The sequence below is a fragment of the Cydia pomonella genome, chromosome 21, assembly GCF_033807575.1.
Source record: "Cydia pomonella isolate Wapato2018A chromosome 21, ilCydPomo1, whole genome shotgun sequence".
NCBI lineage: Eukaryota > Metazoa > Arthropoda > Insecta > Lepidoptera > Tortricidae > Cydia > Cydia pomonella.
Genome location: NC_084723.1, coordinates 10,527,114 through 10,553,282, shown reverse-complemented (window position 1 = coordinate 10,553,282; position 26,169 = coordinate 10,527,114). Strand labels below are relative to the sequence as shown.

Sequence of the window (26,169 nt, the reverse complement as noted above, 5' to 3'; positions counted from 1 at the left end):
GTTTGTATTGCATTTTAAATTATTGTAAGTACCTACCTACATTGGATTGTAGAAATGAATGATGTAGCAGAAAAATTATTGCATCATTTTAATGTGTATAATTTTTTGCCACTGATACAAACATTAAATCCTCTAAATGCAATTGAATGTGTCAATATAGAAAAAAAAATAATGGTGGTACAGTAATGATTCTAAATACGAGTAAGTAAGTAGGTATTAATTTTATATACCTATTGTATCAATGTGTTAATATTTAAAATGATGATGTCCTTGGCTGCACATCTGCCTTACAGTTAAGCCAAAGGCGTTGTCAAGCCTCAATGTGGTCAAAGTTTTTTATAGAAGGTATAATCCTGATTAACATGAAACATTGTAGGAATTAATTTGATACGACACCTACATTTGGAGGTTTCACAAGAAGTGATTCAAGTCATTGTAAGCAAATGAATTATCGAAATAACTGGCATAACATTAGTTCAATATTTAAATGTCTGCAGAGTTAGCAAGTTTGCATTATGTAAAAAATATTCTAAGGTAACAAACATGAAAAAAAAAACATTCAACTTAACTCAGAACATCCTCCTTTTGAATGTTGAAAGTCATTTTAAAAACAATTGACAAGAAATACGAGTAAATAATGTTCAAGTAGAGCTGGGTGTCCCTGTGGTACAATAATACAATTCGAATATTTAAACAGTGAACGCTTAAAATATGATATAGATGATAAGGTACCTATAAAATTTATTATAAAATAACGTAGCAATACATACAGCCCGTATGTGGTATTTGGGGTACGTAATGCCGCACAGTTAGCTAAATCTATCGTAGACTTTACTATAGTTTTAATAATTCTCCATGCAAAGGTAAAATTTTGTTCTTGAATGTTTCATACAGAACATTACCTTTTGTATGAAGAGAGAAAGACAGAGAAAAAGTGCTAAAATCCGAAAAAGGCAAACTTGTCAAACCAAGACGACAAAGAACTTGCTTTGAGAAGAAAGGATTGAAAGAAAGTCCGAAAAAAAGCGAACTTGTCGAACCGGAGGACAAAGAACTTGCTTTGAGAAGAAAGGATTGAAGGAAACTGCTATAAATCGCCGATAAGAAACTGCATAAATGAGACTTAATCAATCTTTGTTACGCTAATACGCTAAATAGTTTTGTTAAAACTTACGACAGACATAATTACTTCACAAATAATGATATTTATATACTAGTCTTACTAGGTATTGTGTAAAAGAAGACATTGTAAAATCATGAGTAATTAAAACCATTTTTTTCTTTTAAATGAATACCAATCTGCGAGTACACATAAAAATAAATGTATTATGAATGTCAATTTTGGCAAGTCAAAGAGGTGTGCTTACAGACATGTTAAATATTTACACAGTGATCATTGATCGAACAACCAGTCATAAAGGAGTTTTACGTCGAATTTATTAAGATCCAGTAATAAGTACATATACTAATGGCATGAAATACGAGTTTTACATCCTCGCACATCGAAACATGTAATTTCTTCAGTGCAGGTGCACTAACTTGCTATAAACTAGTGAAGCGTGCGAATTCGATGCTAAATGAAAGAGATCGCCTTATTAAAATCATCATACAACAGTTAGTCGAGAAGTCAGAATTCTTTCATGAATTAAAGAGCAATCAGGTCGTGACTAATACAGAAAGCTCGGCGATGGGTTCAAGTAGACAACGGGGTATGAATGGGCCTGATCCGTCAAGGGTTTGCATCAATCCGGTGCAGAAAGTGAAATCGACGAACGTATTAAAATCTTCATTCATCACATCACTTAACGATATTTTTATTAAACTGTTAATTACCTTTTAGAAATTGACTATGAGCTATACGCTCCACTTTTACAAGGAAATACACGTTTGATATACGGTTTGGAATAAAAAATGGAATATTTATGTAATGCCGATGTCGGGGCGCGAACGCGGAGCGACGCGGCGGTGTCTTCGCGCGATCGACGGAGCACTGAGTCAGTCCGCTATTTGCGGGTTACACTCTTCACAATGCTACAGCTAAACCAGTATTTAGTTGGTCTCTGATTATGCATAGCAGCTTTGAATTTTAGAGTCAAGTTATATTTGTGAAGTTCCAGTGTTTTGTGACAGAAGCAGCGCAGCGAAATGTTTGACGCTTTACCGGCTCTATTTCTTTTTTTTACGTTCTGTTCAGAAACGGTACTTATATTGAACTTTACTTTTTGTTTCATCCAGCACTCCCAGCAGGATAGCATAGCAGAAAAGCGTTAAAGTATTTTTTTAGTCTACACCTCTCATTAACTGCTTTCTAATTCTTTTGAACAAGCATTTAAGATTAATAGATCGAACTTAATGTGGTCTTAGTTTTAAATTATTTATCAGAGGTATAAATTATCAATGTATCTGCCAAATATAACACATATAATAAGGTAAGTATATAAATGCAAGCCACTGACGGAAACCGGTAATACACGAATGCAGTATTAACCACAACATATGCAATAACCCACAAATTACGGTATTGGATATATGGCACTTAATATAGGGGGAGTCAGATATATCGTACTAGTTTTTACTTAAACGTGAATTTTTTTTTTTGGCGTAGTTACAAATGTGTTTGACTGTGCATTTAAAAGTTCAGTATCTTGGCTATATTACGTATATGAACATGAGTATTCTGGGATGAAATTAACATAGTCAAAATGCATTTTTTCGCAAGCACTGCCATCGTTCTGCCATATTAAATTTGTATCGATGAAGCGTTTTGCAAGTTTATTGCTTATTTGTGGTTTAAATAACAAGTATTTATTAACAAAATCCGGAATAATACTTATAAGACTCAAAAATACTTGGTTGTTTCAATCGTACCCGTGTTAGTATGCTATAGTACAATTTAACCAAAAGTTTTTTTTAAATAATTAGTGTAATAATAAAAAAAAATTAACACCTACACGATAAACCCGTATATATTGTAACTTATCTGGCTCACAAGTATTACAAACACACATTAAAAGTTAAATCAAGTCCGACGAAAATCATATTTTTTCTCTCTTTTGTTCGTTTGCAGTCGTATGCCATGTCTGATAGCTTAATTCCATTAGAGCACTGTTTGGTGCCTTATGTGTAAATAAAATAGGTTGTTTGATGAGAAAACTAGATGTGGTACGATTTAACAGGCGGTACGATATAGCCGACTCTCCCCTAACTACAAAGAAGTTAATTCGTTTATGAGTAGGTATTTTCAACGATAATAGATATTTGAGGATGGATCGTCAGGAAGAGATACTCGTATAGAGTCAAAATCAGAAGGAAACGTAATCTTTTAAAGCATTCTGCATACATTTTTTATTCAAAATAAAGAATGATTCCTCAATTATCTACTTTGAAAAACTAACCGAAAGTAAAATAATTCCATTCTTTACTTTAAAGGTTTCCTTCGAAAATAATATAAAACTAGAAGAACGTAAGATAGTATGTTGGACCTGCGTAGCCAAGGTGACAATGGTTGATGGAAAACTTTTCGTAGCATCTGTCATTCTTATATATTTTTATTTTTCGTTTGGCGTTTGTTGCACAATGGTCATCTTGGCTAGGCCTCCAGACATGCAATACTGAAATATTATGCAGATTATATAAGTATCGTTGAAGGTTTCATTGAGGCCAATGGTTTCTGTAATATAATCCTGCGCGATAATATGAATAACTTATTTTATGTGTCATTGGCATGCACAAATTCAGGCATATTATCTTAGTAATTTTAGACGATTAAATAATTATCTAACACGAATAAAATATCCGTTTTGCTAACGTGTTCATAGAAAAGATATCCGCTTTACCCATGCACTAATTAGCATTTTTCTTATTAATTATTCCTATGTTAATACAATCGGACTAGGTAGAAATCTCTCGAACAGGCCTGAAATTTGGCTTGGGTTGTAACTGTTGTAAGTAGGTGCTCAGACAATGACATATATAATATACAAATACTTAAATACATAGAAAACACCCATGATCCAGGACAAATTGGCTAAGACTCACAGTAAGCTCAAGAAGGCTTGGGTTGTAACTGTTGTAAGTAGGTGCTCAGACAATGACATATATAATATACAAATACTTAAATACATAGAAAACACCCATAATCCAGGAAAATAACTGTGCTCATCACACAAATAAATGCCCTTACCGGAATTCGCCCCAGGCCCCCCATTCGCACTCAGGCCCATCGCCTTCATAGGCAGGGTCAGTAGTCACTACCCACTGGGCCAGACCAGGGGCCCATTTCTCGAACGGTATTAGTCTAATATTATTAGTGTGTTGCCATGGTAACCCATACGATTTGACAGTTCGTGGACTAATAATATTATTCTAATACCGTTCGAGAAATGGACCCCAGTCGTCCATAAGATCGTGCAAAGATTCAGGGTTGTTTCTTCCTCGTCTTTTGAATTTCTCGAGGAAACAAACTACCAACATGGCAGCGGGTAATCGATGCCCTTAATCGTCAAATGGTCTACATGAACATGGGACCCTTATATAACATACATACTGAATTTCAGAACTGTTCAAGAGAATTCAAAGTTTGTCTTAATTCAATTCTTCTTCTTCTTTGTCTTATCCTTAGCCTTATCCCATTATTTGCGGTCGGCTCTCCTTGTTCTCATGCGCTAAGACTGCCTGTCCTGGGTTGTCGTTGTTGACAGTTGGTCTCACTCTAAATCCTTGGATACTGTGGACCACTATGTAGCAGGTGGCCATCCAGGTCCTTTCTTGGTATTGATCCTCTCTCTTTGTCTTAATTCAATTGTATTATTATTAAAACAACCTTGCGCAGGTGTAGGCTAACGTTGCCTAAGATATATAATTCTTATAATGTAAGTGCTAATTTACATTTTTCTGTGATTTTTTTTCTTTCTTCACATCTTCTATAATTCTGTCGTAATATATAAATCGTCGTTTTCTGTAGATAGTGCCGAAACCAGAATGCTTAGATTTTTAAGTTCTCCCTCCTTCCCAAATTTTCCAATGAAGCGCTCTCTTCTCTAGTACAATGCTATTTTCTTACAATTCCTTATAGTACCATAATCTCATGTCATCACTACTTTTAATTGGTGTTGTTTTCTGCGTCAGACCATCTCATTCTCATGGCAGACATTTCCGCATAGGGTGTGAATATCTTGTTAAATTCCTAATAAACAGACGGGTACGGATTGGGGTTTGTACCTACTATAAATGTCGACAGTATATGACCTAGACTATGCTTAGAAGACCAAAATTGTACCCTTAAAAGCCCTAAGAAGTTAAACATCCACTGAATTCGTTTAACACCTAACAGAACCGTTTCCTGGATACAAGTGGACCTGAATGGACACAATTGGTCGCTCAATTGCTGAACACTACCATTGATAGTCAGTTATCTGTACAATCGCCATCAGATATATCGGAGCGGCCAAGATGCTCAAAAATATCTGAATACGCACTCTAGCGCCTTGACAATAGAGGCATGTTCAGATATTTGTGAGCACATTAACTATCGGATGGCGACTGTACCATCGCTGACAGTTTATTGATAAATCGTGAACCTTATTTCAAGGACATAAGGTTTAAAATTTGTCAGTTAAATGTGCTGCTGTTAGTGTCCCTGGCTTTTGTGGTTTGGATGGATGTTTAGGCTGTGGAGAATGTTGTTTTGTGCTACATTCCGACGCTGGAATTGTAATAATACTGTAATGCACTTGGTTTTGCCGAATCCACGTGTGGTGTCACAATTAAAATCTAAATATAGGAAACAGCCGCGTTGTAAAGACAATGACAGACAACGCACAGCCTTACCATTGACGAAAACTTAAAACCTTGATATTTGGAACATAATCTATCATCATTTTGCAAAGTTAAAGAAATTGTTTATGTGCTGTGAAATAAGAAACTCTTGTTCTAATAAAGTACAAAATGGATGTCACTTGACATGTCATCAAGTCATGGGACTGGTTTTCAGGGCAAACAAGAGAAAACATAATAAAATAAAACAAAACAAAAGGGGAAAAGGTAGCAGGTGAGTTCAATGGAAAAATAAACAAACAAAACAACAAGGTAGCTAATGTAGGTTAGTTCCTTCAGATTAGATTTATGTTACCATTGTTTTTAACTATAGGTACTTAATTAAAATTATGATAAGACGATTTAGACGATCTACTATCAAGGTGACATAACTACAATAAGCAGAAAACTCTTAATATTTTATTTTTTTCTCTTTTCTCGTTCTTTAGTTATATATTTTACAGTACATATGGTGCTACTTTATAGCACTAGTGCGAAAATTAGCATATTACGTTACTGTGTCCAACATTTAAAGGGCCATATGTACTGTAAAACGTTGTACGATACATGTGCGAATAGGTAATTCGCCACTCGTGTCGCTTTTAAAACACTCCCTTCAGTCGTGTTTTAATTTATCGCCACTCGTTTCGAATTTCCTATTTTTCGCACTTGTATCGTAATGTACTATTTCCATACGATCCCCGACGAACAACTAGAACTAGAGTCATACCAAGCTAAGTTGGCAGCGACGATAGCCCAGCTTGTGCAAGTGTTATTATTATTATTGTAGTTTGTGGGCCTTTGAATGCCACGTCGACCAGGCATTGGTCTATTGTGACAGCCCTTTAAAGTTCATTACTGATGCCCGTTGAATCCAGGAAATTCCAGATTCTTTGGGCCGTAATGTTCTGTACCTCATAGGGTTGCAATACGTGAGTGCAAGTGTTAAGTAAACGGCATATTTTAATAGAATATAATGTGGTAAACTTTTTTATTTATTTTATACATGGTCATATCATGAAGCTCTATAAATAGTGAATATATATAAAGAGGGGGCGTAAAAGAAAGGAAATTAGAAAGGAACAAGAGGGTACGGCGCGCCGCCCGAAACATGCGACGGAACATTTGGCGATTGCGTTTAACATTTCACCTCAATAACTCTGAAAGTATACTTCTGAGTAAAATTTTGCTAGTCATGTCCCTCGGCTATATCCGTACCTATTTTATACTAAAAGTCTACTGCCATAGATTTAGTGCTTTTTTTTTTAATGAGCCATCCCTTTTACGGTTTTCCTTAAAGTCTGATGCTCTCGCAAATATAGTCTAGTTTCTAAGTACATTTTTTCATAGTATTAGCCCTTGATTAAAATGTGTAAAAATAATATAAAAACTACAATAAAAAATAACTGGGCTGTTTTATTTTGCTTTTAGTGAACAAACGCGGGAGTCGGCAAAAATTTGAGAATATCCAGCCGGAGTAGGAATGACCAGTTTTAGGAATCTCAAAGAGCCACAAATGATGGGTTCAGTGGTCTAACAACACTAAGTACGAATTTATTGTACCTCTAAAGGAGTAATGCTAGTCTATAATGGACCAATGATATAGGTCAGGCAGTGTCAGGTCAGGCATGCTGACGAAATGTTTGGTTAACCGTGGTTGTGGCAACCTATTGTGGTTGTGCGGTTGTTTAATAACAGTCTCATATGACGCGTCTTTAACAGTGCATTAAGGTGCATAATAGTGCACATTGTGTATTAAGGGCAGTAAACAATAAATTACGAACGCTTGTGATTTATCTTAATTAACACGAGTTAAGATTTACGGATCACATCGCCTAGCAAGAGTGATGAAAAAATACATTACAGCCCTAGGTAGAAATTTACGATTTTACGGACCGAGTCGCTTACATCTAATAACACCTTTTACGAGCAAGTGGATGAAAAAAGTCTTTGCAGAAGCAGCTCGATTGCGAAACTATTAGAATGACATTTATCCGGTTCGTTTAGAGGTAAGTGTATGGTTTTTAAACCTTTAAATTGTTTCATGAAAGAAAGAAAGAAATTGAGTCTGGAGTAGGTACCTAATTATATGGTTACACTGAACGGTTCGGCTGCATAAAGTATCCATCCACTCACGAAACACTTAAAATAACCCTATATCGCAATAAAATCCCGTCTTTCAAAGAAAACAGAACCGACATCACAAAACAGTATGCCATTATTTTCTGGTCTTTGTCAGCAGTTCTATTTCACCAAAATGTTGGTTTCAAGAGCAAATGCACGAGTTAATTACTATGAAGAGAACCCAAATCACTAATTTTGAAGAGTTTCCTTGATTTATCCATGATCCCGTCATCAGACCCTGACACTAATTGGACCAATTGTGGGACAACTTTTAAAACGGAAAAAATATTTAGCCGCCTTCGAGAAATTGTGGAACTTAAAAAAGGTAAAAAGCATCAACGCTCTTTTCTGAAGTCGGTTAAAAATAATCTCATTAACAAATAAAAAGAAATTCTTTGGCAAAGAAAATATAAGGTAAATGCCTTGGAAATTTATAAGATGTAAGACCTAAGTCGGAAAAACGAGTGGCTACAGAAACGCATGGAAAACGCTCAAGGAAAACCGCCTAGCCATAGCAGGTATAATCTGAGCAGTGACCGAATTTGATAATTGCTACTTGTTTGGGATTAAACGCTGATCATTATTTAAAAATGGTCTAGCAACTTGCCTTGCGGTTTGAATTTAACCGACTTCACTAACGAAGAAGTTTCGAATTCCTCAGGAGATTCGTATTTATTTATGTAGCTTTTCTTTAGGATGTTCCCCGAGTTTTTGAAACCAGCTCCACCGCTTTGGAAAATTCATTGTTGTGTACTTATAAGGTAAATGCGGCTAAACCCGTCATTAATTGATTCCCACAGTTGGAAGGCCGTTTGTCATCTCCATTGTTTGGAATTTTGATACAACCTGAATGAAAGTGTATTCAACTGACTGAACTTTTACTTAAGCAGTCAACTAATAATCATCAAGACAATTCTAACAGACCCAAACGCAATAAGATTGCGTTGTTTTATCCCAGAGTTCCTATGGCCATCTCCGGTCTCCATCATCAGATCTCCAACTTACGAATAATTGGAAGTGGATCTAATTTATGTTGCAAGATTGATTACAAACATTAAATTAAGGTGAAACTAAATCTTCTTCTTCCTCGCGTTGTCCTGGCATTTTGCCACGGCTCATGGGAGCCCGGGGTCCGCTTGACAACTAATACCCAGAATTGGCGAAGGCACTAGTTTTTACGAAAGCGACTGCCATCCTTCCTACCTTCACCCAGAGGATAAACTAGGCCTTATTAGGATTAGTCCGGTTTCCTCACGATGTTTTTCCTTCACCGAAAAGCGACTGGTAAATATTAAATGATATTTCGTACATAAGTTCCGAAAAACTCATTGGTACGAACCGGGGTTTGAACCCGCGACCTCTGGATTGAAAGTAGCACGGTCTTACCGCTAGGCCACCAGCGCTTCTATTAAGGTGTACGGCCCTTCGAGTACCTAGAGCGTTATATCATTGTTAACAGGATAATTTTATAGGGGACATCATTGGATCAATCAAAATTATTCGTGAGGGGTCTGAGTCTGAATACAACAGGGCTCTACTTTCAACTAGAACAAATCAATTTATTTTTATTTGTGATTTTACTGACTGACTAGCATTACTAATATATAAATTATGAACTGAAACAGATATCTTATTCCGCTAGAGAAAAAGTGACCAAGTCCACCGGTAGCGAAAGCGGAGGCCGGAGGATGTTCGATTCCAGCCTCTGACATGGGTGGACTTGATCACTTTTTCTTTGGTGTATGACATCTTCGTGGGACAGCAAAAATTTTAATTCACATGAATTTGACAAGCACCCATTACTTGTCAAAATAAACCATTATTTTAAACTAACCAATTGAGATGCTGTCAATAGATATTCTGCTGCAGATGTTAGGCAATTTCATAAATAAACTGAATTTCATTATGGAAATCCTTGGCGATATTCTGTATAAAGCAGTGGACTCAGTGGATCTTTCGGTTCATATGTGGTTCGGTTGATACACACACTATACACCGTGTTTTTTTTTTTTTTTCCGTTGATTTCAAGGGTGCATTCCTGAGCTTAAATTAAGTAACTTTCTCAACCCGATATTCTAATTAACTCCATTTCGGAGATAATCAATATTTTATTTTTATTTTATAAGGCCCTTACGAGCGTATGCAACTATGCACTTACCTTAGGGTCTGTTTACATATTGATTAGTGTTTAGTACGAGTGTGTACATTTGCTACTAAACTTAAATACTATCTCGGACGATTGATGTTCAAATGACATTGATATGTCATAGTTTTCAATTGTTTGTTTTAATTAAATGTAATGCCCGTGTTACAACAACGCTATATGCAACATTTAATTACTTTTTATAAAAATTAAATAATCAAACTATGCCATTTAGTTTCCTTAAACGTACTTACCCATACCCCGGAATTCAATAAAAACACGGTGTATACACAATACAATTAACCAAAAAACGTTACAAACAGGAGGATTAAATACTCGTATAAATCTATCAAGCTTAGGGCTTGTGGCCTGCTTTAATTTAATACGAATTAATACCTACTGTCAAATACACAACCGATAATAAGTATTTGTTTGATAAGTGATAACAGATAAACCACCGATTGTAGTCCTAGTTTTTTTCTCGAGAGTGACATACAAACACATATTGTTAACGGATCACGGATATTTTCTATTGATATACTTATATATCTACTTGGTATACTAGCTTAGTAGCGACCATTTCAGCAATCCATTTTAGCACCCACTCTAATTTTAAAAAATCTCGGTGGGGCCCAATTTTTTTTGTACAATCATCATTATCTTCCTATACATAGATCGTGTCATTCACGAGGACGCGTGCCTTGACTCGTATTGTCATGTCTTTAAAGGTTAGATTTGACAAATCTGCGCGTCATCGTGGATGACACGAACTATAGCGATGCTGCGCCATTTTACAACAGGTCACTTGGGGTGAAAGGGGTTGGAATTTTGGATGGGGAATAAGTAACCGATGAACCGAGTTTTCTTTAAAAAAGTCATTATTTGTTGCAAAAAGAAACTCGTAGATCTAATAAATCGTAAGGAGCTGTAGAGTGAGTACCTGACCGTGACGTCATATAATTGTGTTTCATTAAAGGAGCCCACTGATTACCAGTTCGCCGGACGATATCGGCCTGAGAGTTAATCGCGATTGTCAGCTTTTGCGAATAACTGACAGGCCGGTATCGTCCGGCGAACTGGTATTCAGTGGACCCCTTTAAACTCCCTATTTGCTAATCGTGTTGACAGTTCGAAGAAGGAAGCTCATCTTACAAGTTGTTTCCAATTGTATTATTTTTCTTTCATACATAAGCTACATGCTTGCTAAGTTTCTTTCTTTCTTCCGGATGGCGCCATACCTTGAGCTAAGAACCCGGACTATAACCCGTTACGTTTTTTTATAACCGATAAGAACATGATAGAAACAAGGATGTGGAACTAGGTAAGTAAAACTAGCCGTAATCTATGAAAAAGAGACTATTTAGAGGATTACTGATAGATTAAATCAATATTGCGTGAGTTTTGTATAAATCATATATATATACCTTTTGATAGAAGAATCACGAAAGACTCGCTTTTCAGTCGCTGCAACGTACCGAATATTTTGCTGATGATTTGAAAGCTACTTTTGACCAAAACCGCATTGTGTTTGCCTTACTGTCCGTTTGAGACTTAGCTCAGTGATTTCTATAATTCTACTCTAGAGTACCTTACCTACTAAGGGGAAAGGCACATTTGCACTAAAGCTATATTAGCTACACATAACAATCCAACATAAGAAACAAAATCGTTAAAAAAAGAATCTTCAGGGCCCTCCCCATCTTTCGATTCAACCTAACAGGGGTCAAAATAAGGGTCGTAAGTTTGAAAACTATTATTATTTATTACCTATTATTAGGAGTAAATCAAATTATTTTATTATATTAATTATTTTGACTTGTGTTGTTTTTACCAGGTGGTCTAAGGTTAGCCGCGATGCCCGCGATAGCTCAAGACGCCGTTTCGATTCAGTAATATTTTCTTTAGTATAAGTTAAGAATCTTCTGCGAGCAAGTATGTTGGACACGTGAAAAAAAAAAACGATAAGACCTACTACATATAAATATAATTAAGTTAAATTGTTAATTGATGAATCAAGGTGATAAAGATCGCCTGAAAGTAGTTTATGTTATTTGTTATTGTCTTTAAGATATTAACATGTGTACTTTACAGATAATAAGTATTTAGTATATCAAATTGCATATAGGACATACCTTCGAGTACAAACATGTCCAAAAAAATTATAAAGCTATACTGTAAGTACATTGTATTAGTATGTAAGGTGTTTATTTTTATGTAACTATGAATTGAACATTTATGTTTTGAGAACGACTTACTCTCTTGTTCATAAAACAAACCTCTATTTTCTTTCTATAAAAAATCAAATATCAAAATGACAGATACGAACAGCTTGTTACTGAAATCTGACACAGTCCACAGCCTTCTCTACAATCTACACGATGGGCCAACATACTGGCCCACTAAGATGGGCTAGCGTGTGGAGAGCGCAGTGGTGTCGGATGGCTTATGGCGCGACGGGATTGCGATGGGATAGCCACGCTGTCGGTTTTTCATCCGCACATCAAAGGTAGTGGGCCAGCGATGGCTGTATACACATCTACACGTGGCCCATACCAGAACTATATCGTGTAGTTGCGTTTCAACCGTTGCATGGCCAATCGCCATCTCGCTGGTTCAGCGCTGGGCCATCGTGTAAAGGAGCCATAAGGTGGTTATAACTAAGGCCACTATTACAATTCATAATCTGAAAATATTCCAATATTCAGTTAATCAAGTTTCATGCATGATTGACTTGATTCAATGTTATTTATTTCGCAAGTCAGTCTATAAACAAGAGCTGAGCAAGACCAAACTCAATTATGTAAATATTTTAATATGAATAGTTAACAATGGCTAAGTTTCTCAATCAAGTATTATAAATACATGATTAGCCAATACTCACCTGTGGGGGACTCGTACAAGTGATTAAGAGACAAATATCAGTATCTTTCCATTTTCTACAAATTGGGAGAGATTGACAAATAAGTTACGGGTTCAGCTTAACAATATGAACCCAATATTATTTCAATATACAACAGGGAAAATGTGAAATCAAGAAGGATTATGACTTTTGGCGACCTGTCTGGCCTAGTCGGTAGTGACCCAGTCTAATATGAAGCCGGGGTCCCGGGTTCAAATCCCGGTAAGGACAATTATTTGTGTGATGAGCACGGATATTTGTTCCTGAGTCATGGTCGTCATGGGTGTTTTCTATGTATTTAAGTATTTAAATATCGTTGTCTAAGTACCCACAACATAACCCTCATTGAGCTTACTGTGAGACTTAATCAATTTGTGTAATAATGTCCTATAATATTTATTTATTTCTCAGACATAAATGTTGCAGCCATTTGGCCGAATTGATAAAACGGCCCAGTTTATCAATTGGGCCAAACATAGTTTAAAATATGTTTTATTAAAATACGTATGTATAATATTTAGTTTAAAATATCTTTAGGTAAGAATATCCGTACTAATATAATAAATACGAAAGTACTGTATATACGTATTTGTCCGTCTATTACCTCTTTACGCTTAAAGGTCTTCGCACACTATACCAATTCCACACCAACTCAACTCACTTTTGGTTCACCTTAGTGGACGACGAGTGGACGACGAGTGGACGACGAGTGGACGACGCGTAGACCACCCGACAGTTCTAAATTTTAAACATTGTACTATAGGACATACAAGATAAGGCTTTAATTTCAATATTTAATTTTGAGTCGAGTGGCTGTTGAGTTGTAACAATGTGCTAAGACCTTAAACCGCTGATACAATTTGGATGAAGTTGGGTATGGAGACAGTTTGAGGCCTAAGGAAGGACGTAGGATAGTTTTCATCACTAGGCGGGTCCACACAGACCGAGCATACGCGCGAGGCAATTTCCTCGCGCACAAAACGGCCAGTGGAGACGTGCCTCGGCCGAGGCGGCGCGCTCGGGCGAGGAAAACGCGCCTCGCGCGTTCTGTGTGGACCCGCCTAATCATCATTCTACGCCGACAAAATTGTGGGTAGAGGATAGTACATAGTATGTATTATTATATTACAAACATAGGTGTTTGCCAGTGCTCTGTCCACCCCATACATCTGCACCTAATTCCTGCCATACTTTGATATAAATCTGGCACACAGATCCAATAGAAACATCAGTATTAGCTCTTATTTCATAAACATAATATTTTTAACAGTGCTAAATAAATTAAAATTTAATAATGATGTCGAAGAACGACTGAATCGTGCCATCTATCGCCTTTAAGAGGCGTTTCGTCACGCCATATTTGTCAAATAGAGCAAGCTAGGGTATTACGTTACTCCTGAGTGGCGTTCGACGCAGTTCCGCCAAGGCGTCATAGAGTGCGCTGTTAAAACAATTGAAATCTAAAACAATTGAAGTCATGCTTCTGTCATTCCTAAAGACGAGAATGGGAGAAGATGACGACGGTGGCGGTTCCTGGGTTAAACCCGCTGGCTTTCTTAAGATAATAAACGTAACGTGTGCTATGATTTGTAATCAGTCTTGCCGAGTAAAGGCTGTAAGTTGAACATCGTATTTCATTGAAAGCAAATGTTTGGGAAACCTTACTCTAATATAGGAACTAGGTGCCTTTACTGCCTTTTCTGATATAAACTGGCAACATTCCAAAATTATTGTTGTCATGGTCATAATAGACTAGATATAATAAGATCACAAAAATAATTTTACGGTTATGGTTTCCTTAGTAGTTTATTTTATAGTACCATAATAATAAAGGTGCTACAGATTATAAATAGTGATTTATGAGGCTAAATAGTAAAATTTATTACTATTTTAAGTATCACAAAAATATACTTTAATACGATAAATGGAACATGATTATTGCTTTAGAAAAATTGAGAAACTTTATAATTTTAAAAGACAATCATTCAAAAGGATCTCTGAGAACCTTCTATTAGAAAGTATAAGATCATATCTTGTCATACTAATTAATATCTCTAGTAAACCAATGCAGAAAAAACTTGTTTGCAGATGCGGCATTATGTCAGTAATGGAAATTATTGCAGCATTGAGATGAACAACTAAGATACATCCTGCTCAGCGGCGGATTTGCCCTCAGGCCCAGTAGGTCCGGGCCTAGGGGTGCAACAAGGCTGCAATCTATATGATGGGTGCTGAGAAAGGGGTGGCTAGTAGTTACCACAGGGCCTGGGGCCTAGGCCGGCCAACACTGCAAATCCACCACTGATCCTGCTCTTTTAAAAGTTACCTAGATTCGATCTAGCATTTTTATGCCTGCTATACAATATACGCATAGATGACTTGTTGTTAATGTAATCTGTTGGATACTAAAAGGCAAACTCATCTGTGAACTTTTGTTTTCAGGAGACTACCTTTTAGTATCCAACAGTAGAGATGTGTTTGTTACATATGCAATACATTCTTGGAATCTACTGCACGGCGGGGCAAGACCAAAATTTTATGTGGGCAAGGTACATTTATCAAGGTCCTCTGGTGGCACAAAGAAATAACGAACATTTTTACGCTGTCCAAGTTATACTTATTTGAGGAGGGAAGCCCTTCGGACAACGAGGCCCTTCGGACCGCGAGACCCTTGGAACCAAGGGGACCTTAGGACCAAGGGTCCCTTAGGACCAAAGGGCCCTTAGGACCGTGAGGCCTTTCAGATCCCGAGGCCGTAGGCTGTAGCCCACATCACCCATGCCTAGCGCCACCTCTAACTACACTTACTTGTTCTATGCAATAATGTTTAATACTTAAAATGGACAACCACAAATGAGTGCCAATTTCAGCATAATAGACAAGTAGGTAACTCTCCTGCAACACAGATTCCTAAATTGACAAAGCCTGTGTGTAGTAATTATAATTGTAGTAGTTAAGTCAACATTATCTTATCTCAAGATAAGAACAATAATATACACCTGAGTGCAGGTCAAAGATCCTTAACGTAACAACTCAATTACTGTTTGTATGGGAAAACAAATGACTTGAAATAAGGTCCATTTCATTTTTTTTTTACTTGCTTTTCAATATTAATTGTATGTTAATATGCATTGGTGTAGATTACCTAGTTCGTTACTAAATTCTGTTACTCGATTTGCAACCTTTTTATTTCCGTTGAAACAAATGCTACCGAAAAAATAAAAAATGACAATGTGGTGGATTTGTGAGCTATAATTATATACCACACATAACGCTTATCTCGTCGTATCTATAATGAATTGGAGCCTAAAAGAGGATCGTATCTCAGTAATTGCGTTGCACAAATGTGGGCACCCACCAAACATGATTTTGAAGTTGCTTGAAAACCTAAAAATCAGCAAACAATTTGTGTATATCTATTAATTAATAGAAACAATAGTACTCAGAGCTTCGATGACCGCAAGAGGTCTGGAAGACCACGCACCGATCAGACCCCAGCTCTAGTAAAGGCAGTGAAGGCGAGAATTGCAAGAAACCCCGTCCGGAAGCAAAAGTTGTTGGCAATACAGATGTCTGTGAAGTGAAGCTCCCTAAAAAAAGTTATCAATGAAGACCTTCGACTACACGCTTACCGCAGACAAAAAGGTCATTTGCTTAATGGACGATTAAAGACTATGAGGCTAGAGAGAAGTCGCGTGCTATTGAAGCGGTACGCACAAAATGGCCACCGAAAAATACTATTTACAGATGAAAAATTTTTTACCATTGAACAATGTTGTAACCGCCAGAATGACAGTGTATGCAAAAAACAGTCAAGAGGCGATTGCGACTGTTCCGAGAGTGCAACGAGTCCATCATCCATCTTATGTGATAATTTGGCTGGGTGTGTCATACTCAGGCCTAACACAGGTTAATTTCTGTGAAAAAGGTGTGAAAACTGGGAACAAAGTTGACCAGGAAACCGTTCTCGAACCAATAGTGAAGCCACACCCTATTTCAAAACCAGCCATGGGTCTTTCAACAGGACTCAGCTCCTGCACATAAGGCAAAAACAACTCAAGCCTGGTTTCGAAGGAATAAAATTGACTTTATTTCCCACGAAGACTGGCCGTCCTCCAACCCGGACCTTAACCTCCTCGATTATGCCATATGGCAGGTTATTGAGGAGAAAGCCTGTGCTAAACCCTACACAAATCTTGACTCCCTCAAGCGGGCCATAGTTAAGACAGTGACGGAATTAGACATGACAATCGTGCGTGCCGCTATTGATGACTGGCCTCGTCGTTTGAGGGCCTGTGTCAAAGCCAGAGGAGGCCATTTTGAATGATATTGTCATATGTTATCCCTGATTTTGTGTACTTCATTTTAATATATAGTTTATTCAATGTTTGTTCGTATATTTTATGTAGATAAAGATTATTGCAGTAACAGAATTTGGTAACCAACTAGGTATTATCTAATAATTCCACCAAATTCTACAATAATTCTAGCAAATAAAAAAGCGGCCAAGTGCGAGTCGGACTCGCGCATGAAGGGTTCCGTACCATTTGAGACGTATTAAAAAAACATCTACTTACTAGATCTTGTTCAACATTTTACCACTTTGGACACACATTTTACCACTTTGGAAGCAACTCTCGCGCAAACTATTCAGTTTAGAAAAAAATGATATTAGGAACCTACATATCATTTTTGAAGACCTATCCATAGATACCCCACACGTATGGGTTTGATGAAAAAAATTTTTTTTTAATTTTATGACGTATTAAAAAAAAACTACTCACTAGATCTCGTTCAAACCAATTTTCGCTGGAAGTTTGCATGGTAATGTATATCATATATTTTTTTTAGATTTTTCATTCTGTTATTTTAGAAGTTACGGGGGGGGGGGGGGGGGACACACATTTTTTCACTTTGGAAGTGTCTCTCGCGCAAACTATTCAGTTTAGAAAAAAGTGATATTAGAAACCTAAATATCATTTTTGAAGACCTATCCATAGATACCCCACACGTATGGGTTTGATGAAAAAAATATTTTTTTTAAATTTTATGACGTATTAAAAAAAAAACTACTTACTAGATCTCGTTCAAACCAATTTTCGGTGGAAGTTTGCATGACAATGTATATCATATATTTTTTTTAGTTTTTTCATTCTGTTATTTTAGAAGTTACGGGGGGGGGGACACACATTTTACCACTTTGGAAGTGTCTCTCGCGCAAACTATTCATTTTAGAAAAAAATGATATTAGAAACCTCAATATCATTTTTGAAGACCTATCCATAGATACCCCACACGTATGGGTTTGATGAAAAAAGATTTTTTGAGTTTCAGTTCTAAGTATGGGGAACCCCCAAAATTTATTGTTTTTTTTTCTATTTTTGTGTGAACATCTTAATGCGGTTCATAGAATACATCCACTTACTAAGTTTGAACAGTATAGCTCTTATAGTTTCGGAAAAAAGTGGCTGTGACAGAATCGGACAGACAGACGGACATGACGAATCTATAAGGGTTCCGTTTTTTGCCATTTGGCTACGGAACCCTAAAAACTATGATTATGACTATAGATTTTATAGTATAGAAAAAAGAGATTTGTTTGTATTATAAGTTGTGATGTGGTGGTGTGGGATGTTATGCAGCTCTGGTTCCAGTTCTGTTAAGTCAGAATTTCGGTTCCATTACTTTTAAATGTCAAAGCGTGGATGTTAAGCGGCAAACATCAAACAGGTTTACCTGTCATTCGCTCATCTCTCCGCTTGCCACATGCTGCTCTAATTAGTTGTTTGGTTTTATTTGTGTTATTTAATTAAAAACGCCTTTTAATATGTATTGTGTTATGTAATGTTTACATACTCACTAACCTACATACCTCCATTAAACAATTCGTCATTCGTCTATCTCTTAATCAGGCTCGAATTCTGGTTCGAGTTCCATTTTCGGTTTAAAATATCTGGTTCTGCTTTCGGTTCCGATAAAACCACATCAATTATATCCCTGATTATAAGATCTCATAAAACAAGGCCTTAATAGTCACATTAATTGAGACATTCTAACAAGTGAAAATAGATAAAGACCATTTAAATTTTAATTGAATTTGAAATGTTTAACCATGTTTTTTAGGTTATATTAACACCTGTATGTTTATCTGCTTTGTATTAAATTATGCATGTCTAATTACACAAAAGTTTTAAAATTAGTACTTTGTTTATGTGATAAAGTTACATATACCGAGCACCGGCATTGGCGCTTTGTTGAAGGAAGATAAAACTGATAAGTATGACTAAGTTGTATGATTTCAAATGAAGTACCAAAATAAAGTCTATTTTAAAGATTCATAAGATTTTTAATGAATGAGACAAAGAACCCTAATCTTTTGCAAATATAGAACGTCTATAAAAAGACTTGCAACATACGAACTGTCTTGGTTTGCAAGCTATAATGAGACAAAGAATAGAGATATTAATCAAGCACTTACCTAATATTAAGCTCTTCGGCTAGACGACCTGGATCGCACTGTCTGTATTATTACAGCGAGTTAATCACAGGAAAACACAACTTACAGAGTTTTTGGAGTAGATTTTGTATGTTCATCTACATCAAATTCACAGTAAACAGAAATGCCTGAAGTGCCGCAAAGTCCTGAATAATAATACCAGTGTATTGAGTAACGGTTTCCTCAGTAAAGGATTATTTTTATTATTCTTTGGGAGTATTCTTTTTCACATCCATTGTATACTCTTACACAAATTAGTGTACTCTGCTACATTAACTACATTGTACAACTACAAGATTTATATTACCTAGTTAAAGTTTTTAGCAGTTAGTGACGTTAGCGTTTATATATAAGCTTGGTTTCGGGGTAGTCTCAAATAATGGCAACAGTAAAACTGTCAAATTTGGTGTCGAATACGCTACGATTGACGCAAATACCCTGTTGTATATCTCACATACCATATATATAGTTTAATTTACAACGGATAAACCTTCCTACATCCTGGTCACGACAATTGATTTATGTGATGTGTGTTTTTGTAATTTCATTATTTTTGTGTAAATATCTAAATTATTGCCTAAATAAAATCTAGATGCAACATTGAATTGTTTTACGTTCCGTTTCATCACCAGAGTACGCAGATGAGGTCATCCGGTTTTGTGAGTCGAGTGTCAAGTGTCACATTCAGAATCTGTCAAAACAAATTGGTCAATGATACTTGTGTCGAAATTTCCTTAATTTACCAACAAAATGGGTCTATTTGGCAAATCGAATGATCGAAATCCAAAAGAAATGGTGCGTTATCCTATAGTTAACATTCACAAACTTTAAAACTGATAAAGAATGTATAAAACCATTAAGTTTAATTTCAGGTAAACGAATGGTCACACAAACTACGCAAAGAAGGATATAATTTGGATAGACAAATTAGAGGTGTGACTAATCTGTAATTTAAGGCATTAAATCATCTCGTATACATTGGTTCTTGTAGTGGAATACGTGAAGGTAATACTACTTTGTTTTTCAGCAATACAGCGTGAAGAGGAGAAGATCAAACGTTCGTTAAAAGAGGCAGCCACAAAAAACGATAAGCAAGTGTGCACAATATTGGCGAAGGAAATCATACGGTCGCGGAAGGCCATCAGTAAAATATACACTAGCAAAGCACATTTAAACTCAGTACAAATGCAGATGAAGAATCAGTTAGGTAATTCAACTATCATTGTATTGTATATAACATTAACGCAAGGCAATCACAATCTGTAGCATCACTCAAAAAATTGTGGCTTTCTGATACTTTGGTTACAACTTCCTAGTTCCATTGAGTACTTCTACTTTTTAATTTCCTTTACTTTTCTGGTTCAAATTCATATCTAGTTATATTATATATTGAATATTTATTTATTTTTATTTATGTTGTATATATATATATATATATATATATATATATATATATATATATATGTATGCATTATTTTATGGTTATTTTTCTATCTATGTATATTTGTATCAATGTGTTTTCAAAACATGCATTTCATTAATTTCAGTGATTGTACACTTTTGTTTGTGTTTGTCATTCATTCACCGTTACTTCTGCTTTACTCATTTCCTCAAAGGTTAACTGGAAGAGATCCCATACAGGGATAAGTTCGCCTTTGTTGTATTTAATTTACTCTGTAACTGTGATTTTCATGTTTTTATTTCTATGTACAATAAAGTATATACATACATACATATATAGGCCTCAGTAAGTTTAAGTAGTATGTCCAAGCAATTGTTTATGACTTATAATTTTTGATTTGTTGCAGCTACTTTAAGAGTTGCGGGATCATTGCAAAAGTCCACAGAGGTATGCATTTTTTGTTGCGATAATCTTTCTAGTATTTACAAACTATATAATAAACAAGTTTTTCCTTATATAACATTGTCTACTGCCAACAATTCACCTGGCTTTGTATTAGCACCAATATGGCTGCATAAAATAAAGTTTTTTTGCAAATTTAAGCAAGGGAATATACCAGTAAATAGGAATAAACATGATTTGTGACTTGCTTGCTCTCAAGTATTAGACTATAGGCTCGCCAGTCTATTTGGTAATAAATAAAGAAATACTTAAATTATAAAATAAATACTGTACAGGTAATGCAAGCAATGCAAGCCCTTATCCGTCTACCCGAGATAGCCAACATCATGCAAGAGATGAGTAAAGAGATGATGAAGGCTGGCATCATTGAAGAGATGCTGGACGAGACCATGTCTGCGGTGGAAGATGAGGAGGAAATGGAGGAAGCGGCACAGAGTGAGGTTGACAAGGTTTGTGGGCCTTATTGGCTTTATTTTAAGGCTATATATATTATTTCTGGGTAACAATACAAAAAAAGTCAACAGCTTCACACTCAACTATACATCCTATCCTAACTTATATATACAAAAAAAATGCTTTATTAAAATACTCTAATATGATATTGTACACGAACTAAAGCACATACAAAAACTACACAGTAGGTACACAAATAATTTTATAAATTGCACTCCATTTCGTCACATATACACATATAAATAAATAAAAATAGCCTTTATTATTGAAGTTTTTACATTTGTAAGTATATTTATTTATCATTTCCATTGGCAACTCCAACTCGTCCCTTGACGAAGGCCTCTTCCAAAGTCTTCCATTCTGGTTTATTTCTTGCAACACTCATCCAAGCTTTTCCTCCAGTCTTTTTTAGGTTGTTGGACCATCTGTACTGTTGTGGCCCGCTTTTTCTGGTGTTATATCTTGGGCACCACTCCACAAGTTCTCTAGTCCATTTATCTTTGTTTTCCCTCATTATATGGCCAGCCCATCTCCACTTTTGTTACTTGATCACTGATGATAGGGTTTTGGTCTTGGATTTTGCTTTTATGGGAGTTATTTTCACCCTATCTCTTAGTTTTATATTTAAAATGGTTCTTTCCATGTTGTTCTGGCAAACATTTAATTTTTGTTCCTGTTTTTTAGTAAGTCCCCATGTTTGACACCCATGTCAAACAAACATATACACATACACACCCATCTAACTTTTTCTTCTCTTCCTTTTCCTAATGTTTAGTCTTAATGTTTTTGCTTTAAAATGTGTTTTCTTATGTTTTGTTTTTATTACTAGGTTCCACTGAAAACCAGCGTTGCAGTACATTTACTGCAACTTTATGCTGAGTCGAGCCCCTTTTTAACATCACACTGTTTATATGTCAGTCAATGCATCTTAGTATTAAATTGTTTTAGTAGTTTTAAGATTTTATGTTCAAATGTACCAATGCGATATTTGTGATGTTAAATAAAACTTTTCTATGTCCATGTCTAAAATATTTGTAAAATAATTTCAAAGCATAGACAACCCTAGTGTTGTTCCAGTGTGTGTGGTCAATGACCCCCAAATTATCGCTCCATTGTGTTCATATTTAAAACTGTTATAGAAGCATCAAAAAGGAGAAAGATGCCAGAGCTAGATCAACAAAATTAGTGTTCCTCATTGCTTTCACTTAATAAATTTCATCTTGCAATGTAGGTTGTTTGTCTACCAGAAATAATGACAACTGGTCTGGCCTAGTGGGTAACCCTGCCAGGCGCGGATACAAGATTTGGCATTTTGAGAAAATCATATATTTTTGGTAAAAAATAAAATTTACTCAATTTAGTAATGTGAGAGCCAGGGTTTTAGGGGGGGCCATTGCCCCTATGCCCCCCCCCCTTGTATCCGCGCCTGAACCCTGCCTATGAAGCCGATGGTCCCAGGTTCGAATCCCGGTAAGGGCATTTATTTGTGTTATGAACACAGATATTTGTTACTGACTCATGGATGTTTTCTATGTATACAAGTATGTATTTATCTATACATATACATATGTACATCGATGCCTAGTACCTATAGTACAAGTTTTGCTTAGTTTCGGGTTAGGTCGATTTGCGTAAGATTGTCCCCAAATATTTATTTATTATTAAATAGACAACATTTACAAGATTAACCTTTTGGCCTTTTGATTAAGATTTCTTTTACTCTAAAAGCAAAAATCATTAATATTGTGCTATGAATAGTATTTATGTCTGGCACAAATCTGTTAGTGTATAGATAGAATAAAGCACAGAGGTTTCTGGAGTACTCTGGGCAAATCTCTGGTACATAACCTAATTATTGCTGATATTTTATTTTATATTCCTTTCAGGTGCTATGGGAGCTCACGCAGGGCAAACTGGGAGAAGCCCCCGCGCCGCCCACGGCCGTCGGGGCGCCGTCCACGAGCCGCGAGGCGGAGCCCGAGCCAGACGAGGCGGAACTGGACGAGATGCAGACGAGACTGGAGGCGCTGCGATCTTAGTGGTAAGTAGATATTTTTTCCCTGGATTTTACAACCTGCTTTGAACTGGGAGAATTTGTTAAGCCTTTCGCTGCCGCGCCGGGCACATTTGCGCGATTTTAGTATGCAAAATAAAAGCGCGGCATGGTGTCGACTTTTCTGCAGTGTTGCCAGAGCGCTAGTCATAAGTTAAATATCACATTTTATTTCTAGTCACATTTTCATCCTTATTTTATAAAATTTTAAAAATTCGTCTTAAGTTCGGCTAAAACATAAGCTTTTAGTTCAGCCACCACCCAAAACGTGTTGTATAATATAATTAAGTACTTTTCTTTTTTCAGATACGAAACGTACTTATAAAGGACTCGCTAGACGGCATGGAGCGTCAAGTCTGCTATTGCCTTGTACTTTGTACATAATAAGTTCTATGAGAATCGCTTAACGTTTAATGTTGTGCATTTTCGAATATTTACAATTATTTTTACTATAAAGTGTATTTATTTACTAATTGGCAGGACTAACATTATATTCTGTATTTACACTTACAAAAAAATGTTAACTGATTATTTTTATGGTTTAAGAACCCATGCAACGATATTAACCTATTCAACGCTAATCACCACACATTGTCGTTAATATTATGTCTGTATGAAGCATTTCTTTACCTAGAAAACTATGTCGGTTATGGCATAATAGCGATGACTGAGTCAATAAATAAAACAAATTTTCGTGGAATACAATGCAAAACGTCGCGTTGCCCCTTTATTATCCATAAAACTTTAGGAACCTGATTTAGTTAAATTATGTTTATGCCTTTCTTACAAACACACAAGTCAAAATGACAGATAAGGACAAACGATTCATAGCTAATTCAGGCCAGAAACTCGTTTATGAATAAGGCCATTCGTTTCTACAGATTACCGCACCGGAACGCGAAGTTGGTGCGGTGCGGCGCACGTATCGATAGTGTGTAAGGTGATCGCCTGTGTTGACCTATAAGTTAGAGCGAGATAGAGATATTTTGATCGCACCAAGGTCACTGGCCGGTGCGGTAGTCTGCTACGACTATTATAATTGCCGCAGCACCAAGTGGCGAGTCGGGCAATAAGTCAGATACCGTAACCTTTTGTGCCCGCATTACTGTTGCGTTGTGATTCTCGCTCCATTAGGCCGTGCAAGTGCGAAAGAGATAGCATGATTCCGAAAATATGCGACCTGACTCGCCACTTATAAAAATAGTTATTACATTTGCGACAAGTAGGTATAGTTGGTGACGTTCGAAGGATCTTTAGTCTCTGTGTTAAATATAATAAGTAACCATTTTTTATGATAATTTATTTGTTATTAATAAATTTCACGCTAATTTTCTTCCAATATTTGATCACTTGTCCCTAAATTAGAACAGATTTAACTGTTATTACATTAAGAAAGTGTTATTTAATCTTGTATAATTTGTTTCCAATGTTACCTGTATAATTAATTTGGCATGTTTTTATACAGAGTGTTTTTTTAGGAACTCGATCACAAAAGTTATTGTATAATTACTATTACATATTATGAACATGCTGTTATAGCTTGAATGTGAAGTTTATACGATTGAAATAAATTAATGCACTAATCATACTTTGCATTTTTGATTTTTAACAAATACTTACTCACTTAGGGTCAAGGAGGGAACAGTGGCTACTATTTCCTCCTTGTTCCTACTCCATTGGCTTAGCGACCTAGCGACCCTCAGATAGAGTTGGCATGATGGCATCTTGTGCGATTTCCTCTCAGATTTCTACATTCAGGGCAAGTAGGCCTCCTGTCAACCTCTGTTAACGGCCTCCTGGACGGTAGTGACCCTGCCTATGAAGCAGGAGGTCCTGGGTTAGAATCCTGGTGAGGGCATTTATTTGAACGTTTATTTAAGTTATTATTTATTTAAATATCGATATTATTGAGGTCACTGTGGGACTAGGTCGATTTGTGGAAAATTGTCCCATACATAAAAAAAAGCTGAGGGCCTACCGCGAAACACGTTCGACGTGTTGCCTCCCTGTCACACTTACGTACGAGTTTACAAGTGCGACAGGAAGGCAACACGTCGGACGTGTTTCGCGGTAGGCGGTCGCTCCAGCGGTACTTGGGTCGACCGGATGGTCGTCAAGCTATTGGGCGTCCCACGTAGGCCCCTCGTGCCGCCCTATCTGCTGGCATCCTTTCGAGGTAGATAATAAACATGCAAATCTGCAGGATAGAATACTAAAAGTACAGATACAGATAGCTGCATAATATTAAAGCTTAAATAAAAATACCAAAAAATGAAACCAAATCCGAAAAATATCATTCAAAATAATGCTGCACCAACTGATA

The 26,169-nt window shown here is 36.3% G+C and overlaps 2 protein-coding genes across 3 annotated transcripts in view; one reads left to right on the top strand and one right to left on the bottom strand.

The window, feature by feature from the left end:
* The window catches only part of LOC133529640 (glycerol-3-phosphate acyltransferase 1, mitochondrial), an 87,000-nt gene extending 67,388 nt beyond the window's left edge, over window positions 1-19,612 (bottom strand). Inside the window, exon 1 of one of the 2 annotated variants that reach the window (XM_061867401.1) lies at window positions 19,459-19,612. The gene's annotated coding sequence lies outside the window, so the exon portion shown is untranslated. Of the gene's footprint in view, window positions 1-1,833; window positions 2,005-19,458 lie in introns of those variants that run through there. The other variant, XM_061867399.1, reaches the window with a different exon arrangement.
* A 516-nt stretch (window positions 19,613-20,128) lies between these two features.
* LOC133529654 (charged multivesicular body protein 3) lies at window positions 20,129-25,434 on the top strand. The gene is made up of 7 exons (XM_061867425.1): window positions 20,129-20,271; window positions 20,349-20,409; window positions 20,504-20,683; window positions 21,285-21,325; window positions 21,616-21,789; window positions 23,680-23,834; window positions 24,153-25,434. Exons 1-6 carry the CDS (start codon window positions 20,227-20,229, stop codon window positions 23,830-23,832), a joined length of 654 nt encoding a protein of 217 aa, XP_061723409.1. The 5' UTR covers window positions 20,129-20,226; the 3' UTR covers window positions 23,833-23,834; window positions 24,153-25,434.
* The last annotated feature ends 735 nt before the right edge of the window (window positions 25,435-26,169 follow it).